Source organism: Phaethon aethereus, assembly GCF_964289735.1.
Source record: "Phaethon aethereus genome assembly, chromosome: 3".
NCBI lineage: Eukaryota > Metazoa > Chordata > Aves > Phaethontiformes > Phaethontidae > Phaethon > Phaethon aethereus.
Window position 1 is genome coordinate 34,131,559 of NC_138576.1, and position 6,887 is coordinate 34,138,445.

A 6,887-nucleotide genomic window follows, 5' to 3' on the forward strand; every position below is an offset into this window, starting at 1 on the left:
ACAGGACTGAGATAAGTTTTATTATTAAATTAATAAAATGATTACGATATTTAAATAATCTTCTGGTAACTTTATACAGCCTTTAGGTTATAAGGACAAACGCTAGGTCTGTACCTTGCTCTTCATTGCGTGGAAGAGAGATGCCTTTGCTCCAGGTTTGGAGAGGGAAAGAGGGGAGTTACAGCTTATTTCTCTTGCACTTCCAAAAGCCCGGAGGTGCGTTCATCAAGAACTTGGCTCCCAAGGCGCCGTTCGACCTCCGTTTGTCGGTAACAAAGAGAGCGGCGCGGGGGCATGGCGTTGTCGTTAAAGGCCGGTGGAAGCCGCGATACCTGGAGCCACCGCCCGTTTCGGGCGGGCGAGCTGGGGCGGGGCTCGCGCTCACCCGCTCCCGCCTGGGAGCTGTCGCCGTTTGTGCATGCGCATGGCGCCTGCCCGGCAGGCGCCGCCCCCCCCCCCCCCCAGCGTCGTGGCTGAGGGCGGCCATGGCTTTGCGGCTGCTACGCGGCGCGCCGAGGGCAGCGAGTAAGAGGCGGGCGGAGGGCGGGAAGGGTCTGGCTTTGCCGCAGAGCGGGTTCCTAGTCTCTCCTCCCCTTCCTCGTGTAGAGGAGTTAAGAGCGGGGGAGAGGGGGGCGGTTATCGGCCGGGAATATCGGTACTGGGGTTACTAAAGAGTGCCTAAGATGGCGGCGGGTGTTAGGGGGCGGTGTGACGCCCGCCTCTTCAGCCCACGGCCTCTGTGAGGGGCGTTGGGGTGCCACAGTCTCCCCCTGCCCCGTTTCTCTACAGGTTTCCTTTTTTTGTTTTTTTGCCTCTAGATATTAATATTCTCTCCTGTATTGCAAACCTGCTGCTGTCAGGCGTCGCTATCGGTTCCGGAGGTTTTATTTCCCTGTCGTTGCTGCGAACTTTTACAACGGTAGTAAAACATTAAGCCGTGGTTTAATATTTGTAGAATAGCTGGAGGGAACTTACTGTGGCCTTGGAAGTTATTGATTTGTGCCCTTTATATGAGGAAATTCAGGTGATTTGTTCACGGAGGAACGTAGGCTGGAGGACAAAGGAGCCTGCATAACAGTGATGTCTCACATGCAATGCCCAGCTTAGGCCACTCTGTAGGGCTGTAGGTCAGGTCACTTCCTTCTCCATCAAAAATTTAGATTTCTGTGATCCTATTGATACAACATCTCTGAAACAGACCAGTACAGTATATGTTAATAAAAGAGCTGGAAAAAAAAACATAGTTAGATGTTTGTGGGCCCTCCGAGGCTCTATTTGTCCGTTAGGTTCATGGCAAGATTTGGCTGATGCTTCTATCCTCTGAGCATCCCAATGACTGCGCAGCTCCCACTGCGTGTTGGCTGTGCAGCAACTTTAAGACTTGGGATTTTCAAGTTCTTTTCAAATTCAGCTACTTAATGAGGGAGTCAAACACCAGTTTGTAGAATGTGGTTGACTGATAAAGTTGATTATTCATCTTCTCTTTTTCAGAGGTACTTAATGTTGAACTTATGCCACCTCTGTGTCAAGAAGAGTGTATTTCAGTCAACAATATCAAGTTTAGCAAACAGGAAAATGGATTTTGTCTCTTCTTTGCTGACTGAGATAATCAGTTTCATATCAGTATCTTAATCAGACTTTATCTGAACTTGAATTAGGATATCGGGTTTAATTTTTTAACTAGTTTCTCTTTCAGCTTGCTGAAGAATGATAAGATGCATGGCAGGAGTAGAAAGATCTAATGTTTGCAGAAGGATTAGATTCTTCACTGTTGATAGTCCATTATGTCATGCTTAAATTAAAAAAAAAATGTATTCCTTTGGGGCGTTGGCAACAGTCAGCAGGCATAATACAGTTTATGTGACTGTAGGGTTTCATCTTAAGGCTGTGGTAATTTAAGATGAATGAATATGCTGATTCTGGGAATACAGATGGATTGTTGGTTGGTGTGTATATATAGATGAGTCAAATCATGCTGTTTGAGCAGGTTTCTTGATATGATCTCTTCAGCAAAGTAGAATAATAGTTCTTTCAAGTGCTTTGCACCCAGTCTGGTACAGGGAGGATTTCTGTCTGGATCTTCCTTAAGAAAAGTCAGAGCTCCTATAGGCACGTGTCCATAGCTGAAGTATTTTTAGAGGGTAGTTTATGCTCACTGTGGACATTTGGCTTTTTAACCAAAAGCCAAAATATCAGTCATTTTGAGAGATCTTTATAAGTAATTTTTTACTTGGTTATGACTGTTGAATTATGTATGACTTACGACATTTGTGCACCTCTATTTTTATACTACTTGAAATAACTTTAGGTCTGGATATTAATAGACTTTCTCCTACATTTGCATTTAAAAAATGTCAGTAGGACTTTAAAAAGGAAAAGGCTTATGCTTTTAATTAAAACATTTGCATGCAGTTATATAATTGAACTTAAATGTGCTCAAAGTTTGTCCTGCTTTTGACTACCAGCTGAATTATTTTGCCATGATAAGGGAAGCCCGACTATTCTCTACCAACATTCTGGAAAACCTGTTACTAAGGGAACAACATTTTATCTTTTAAAACTTCTTTTTTGTGAAAGCAGAAGCTTTTTCTGACTGAAAAGCTGCTGGAAATGAGCCAAGACCTGGAAATCAGTAGGCTTCTTGGGGGAGGTTAGGACTTCTCCAGGAAAACAGAATGTACTGGTCCGTGCTAGCATAATTACTATTTAGAATCTAAAATACAAGAAGGTAACAGTGAAGATAAGTTCAGCAGTTTAAAATACACTGTTTATGTGAACTGCGTTACACAACTAACACGGTTCTGCCTGCATATGTTTCTAGGGCCACAAATAATTACCTGTGCTGATTTCTTAGGTGTTTGTGAGTTGAATGATAAACTAATATTTGGAGTTTGTTTTCCTGTCCTCTGCTCCCTAGTTTCTGTAGTGAGGGTTTTTCAGAGGTGCTCGTGAACAGTTGTAAAGCTACTCGGTATTAAACTCTCACATTTATGCTACATGTGTCCATTTGTTTGATAGAGTCATCGCTCCTTTGCAGCTCTCTGAGGAGCACCAGCTCTAAGACAGGCGGAAGATCTCAACCTGCTAAGCAGTCACTTAAGAAACCGAAGTTACCAGTAGGTCGATTTGATGAACCAGAGGAATCCAGTATAGAGAGGGAACCCCTGGAAAGTAAGTGATGTTTTACAAAATTGAAAGCCATGTTTTAAAGGCAGGACCCTGAGATGCTGTGCTGATGTCGGTTTGAGGAGAGGGGTAGGCATTCAGAACTATTCCAAATCATTTTCTAAGCTTAATGGTTCTGAAAAAAAAGCCAAGAGAGGCAGGGTAGTGGGCACAAGTTGTAGCAAATGGCGCATGAGGGGGAAAAAAATCTTCAAAACAAGCTGGCCAAACGTTGTAAGAAGTCACAGAATTTATGATCTCTCTCTTCTTGGAGATTTTGCCTGGACACTCAAATTTGCCTGGACACCTTGACATAAAAACAGTTTTGCTTTGAGCAGGGTTGGGGCCGGATGTCTGCCAAAGGTGTCTTCTAGCATAAACCACTCCCTGATTCTGAGAACTGTAGCTGGTATTGGTCTGTTATAGCCCAGCTATAAATGGCGGTGCTAAACTCATGAGGGCATCAGCTGCTTACTTATTATCCAAAAAGCCTGTTCTGTTTCCTAGTCCATGACAGATTTCTGGTTCATGTTGTATTTTGTGGTCAGTCTTTCTCTTACGCTGGAAGGTAGTGTTTTGAAAGCAACAACAGATGTTGAGTTTACTGAGCCACTCAGTGGGATCAAGGGAGACCTAATGAACGGCTAATTATCTTGCTTTCCAGTGACCTTAGTGGCTGCATTTAGAGAACCTGGCAAGATTGAGGCACGAGATACATTGCTGCTGAAGTCGCTAGATACGAGTACTTTTTGTGTCAGACAGGAGAAAGACAAAATATGTTTTTCCCTCTTTTTAATTAAACTGTCCTTCCTTAAGTAAACGTGCTAGTCATGGTTTATCTTATTCACCATAGTGTGCTGGTCTGTTACTGTTTACCAGTAGTGATAACCCGTGTTTATCTATTTTGAGGTCTCTAGGACAAGGTTTTTAAATATATCAGTAGATTACTATGAATATCCAGATGACAAAAAAGTGTCGTCACCGAAATGGCCGCAAGCAATTTCAGATCATGACTCACTTGATGACTGACTCAGAGTTGGAATTGCTGTGTAAGCAGCTATTTAGTTCTTGTCCTTTTATTCCCAAGAAAATAAATGCCATCACTGCTTCATTTAAAAGAAATGCATAATTATTATCTTCTGCTTTTTGCTTAGGTGTTCTAGGTTTAGAGCAGGACTCGAGGTTTCTTTTGGCTTTAGATGTAGTTGTACCTGTATATTTTTTTACATATAACGCCAACAATAGTTTGTTAGAACGCTGACTGCCCGTTGTATCCTCAGTGGTTATTAGGAAACAGTATCAGAATTTAAGCTGGCCATTTGAATTCCCACTGCTATGTAGCTGTCACAGAGAAATCTTTTGAGCTTCTGCATCCACTGTCAGCACATCAGTAGTACTTGGATATTGGAATGATGACATCTACAAAATAATTATTAGATGCATTTGCACTCCTTGTGGTGCCAGAGGTGCTCAAAGACTGATATTTCCTATCCTAGTCAGCATGAATTTTTAAACAGGTATCCCAATATGTCATTCTCTGTAGCCTGTAGCTACATGAGTCTCCCTCCATCACTGTCCTTTTTCTCTGCTCTCCAGGATCTCTGTTGTTGTCTTTCCTCATTTTCAACCCTGCTTCTCATTACTTGTGTTACCCACCAGGGCCAAGTTAGGGATACGACTGAGAGAGCCCTGAGTTATGCCTATATGTAGGAGGCTCTGCAGAATCAGCGTGGCAAGGGGATGTGTGGGCATAGTGAGCTTCAGGCAAGCCCTGCACTCTAGTGCAGGATGAGAAAATGCTCAGCCTAGCATGGTGCTGTGCCAAAAAGTACTTCGTGGCTTGGTGATGCCTAATGGGATGGCCACTGTGCAGCATGGATGGCCTGAGTTACTACACTTAAGAGAGGGCCCTGAGTAAGGGAGCAGTGAGTAGCATAAGGATGTCAACTGTGAGGTGCAGGAAGCTCCGTGGTGTTTGTGTGGCATAAGCTAGTAGAGTGCTGGGAATAGAAGCACTGCTAACATGTAAGCTTAGCAGAGGGATTGGAAAGTCCCATTCATACCTATTTATGAAGAGTCTCCCTCTCTTGAAAGGGCATCGCAGTGACTTGGGTCAGCAGCGAGCTTAGGTTGAGTTTTAGAAGGTAAAAAGTCCAGTTTAGCTATTCAGGATTTTATAGTACCTCCTGTGACTGAGGTATCTAGTCTGGTGTTGATGAACACCAACATGCTATTTCTTGTAAAACATACCAGCATCCATGAAAACATGGTGCTTTAAATACAAGAATAACTATAAAATCTTGTCTAAAATTAAAGCTGAAATTAAAACCTGAGTACTTAAAGTGAGAGACCTAAACAAACACAGAAATTGACCTGGTGTTTTAGCTGTAGTGAACATGTGTGCAGCGTACTTACATGACACAAGTTCTTGCTGTGAGTTCACAAGAAACTGTGGTGCTTTAGTGCCTTTGGACATTGAGTTGCTTTTTCATTTGCAAAACTCACTGAAACTGCTGTTACGTAACTCTGGGACGTGTTTAACCCAAGGTTGCCTTTAGAAACAAAAGAGAATTGATTTTGTATTTGAAAATTAAACTAAAAGGCAAACATCGTAGATGGTGAGATCTTTGTATTTGTCAACATTACAGGCATTTTAATGAACTTTCCCTGTCGTTTTAGAATTCCCTGATGGAATCAATCCTGCTACAAAAGAGAGGGGTGGACCTAAAGGCCCTGAACCTACACGTTTTGGAGATTGGGAGAGAAAAGGACGTTGTATAGACTTTTAATGTATAAATGTATCTGTACTGCTAATAAAGTATTTCTAGTTGTTGAAAAATATAATGTACAGAAAAATCTCGCCTGGATTTGCTGTGAAGCTTCTTGTTTCAGTCGTGCTTGTGATGAATTTTCTGAGAGATATTATGTAAATAAACATGATAGTGTAACTCAAATTTTGGAGCTGCTGTTTGTTCAGTGTACACCTGATCTATAATGCTGTTTACACTATGCAAGTATAAATGCAAGTGTAGTGACGTGAAATTGGTAGTCAGGATCTCACCGAGATGTGTAGGGGCTTGGATTTCTTGATGTATTAAAACGTTTATGTAGTGTCTTTAAAGTGCTGCAAGAGCTTCGCAGTCATGAACCTAGATACCATTCACCAAAAGCACTGTCACCTCCGAGGAGATTGGTACTTGGCTGCTGTCGGCATTTAGCACAGTGGTTCCTTGGTAAAGGCCCCCTTAATCCAGAACCATCCCCTCTGTCTCCCTTAGAGTAGGCTGGGGTTTCTTCCCTGTTTATGCAGAGGCGACAGAAACTCGTTTTATCTCCTCTCAGACTGACAGGCTGTAAATGGCATGATGGAAGTGGAGTTTTTGTTCCTAGAGGGTCAGCTGGTGATTGCAAGTAGTGTAGGGGTGCTCTATGTGTGGCTTTAGAACACTGTTCTTTATAACCTAGCTTATTACATGCTATTTGCATTATCTTTTTCATTGAGAAACTGAGATGTCTCTGAAAACTGGCTAAATGCTGCTTAGGGAAAAATAACATTACTTTCTGATAGTTTATGGTGAAAGGAGACTAGTTACATTAGATGATCTAATATTGCAGGTCTTAAAGTTATCTGGCATTGAATGAAATATCTTTCAGTCAGACTGAGCTCAGTTCTTCATTCAAGAATGCGCCTAGTTGTAAATACTGTAGTAGACTGCAAATCC

At 42.3% G+C, this 6,887-nt stretch overlaps 1 protein-coding gene across 1 annotated transcript; it reads left to right on the top strand.

Moving 5' to 3' along the window:
* Nucleotides 1-485: 485 nt before the first annotated feature.
* SDHAF4 (succinate dehydrogenase complex assembly factor 4) lies at nucleotides 486-5,954 on the top strand (the record flags this gene model as incomplete). Its single annotated transcript, XM_081997939.1, has 3 exons — nucleotides 486-525; nucleotides 3,019-3,171; nucleotides 5,845-5,954. The coding sequence occupies 3 exons, from the start codon at nucleotides 486-488 to the stop codon at nucleotides 5,952-5,954; spliced, it is 303 nt and encodes a 100-aa protein (XP_081854065.1).
* Between the last annotated feature and the right edge of the window lie 933 nt (nucleotides 5,955-6,887).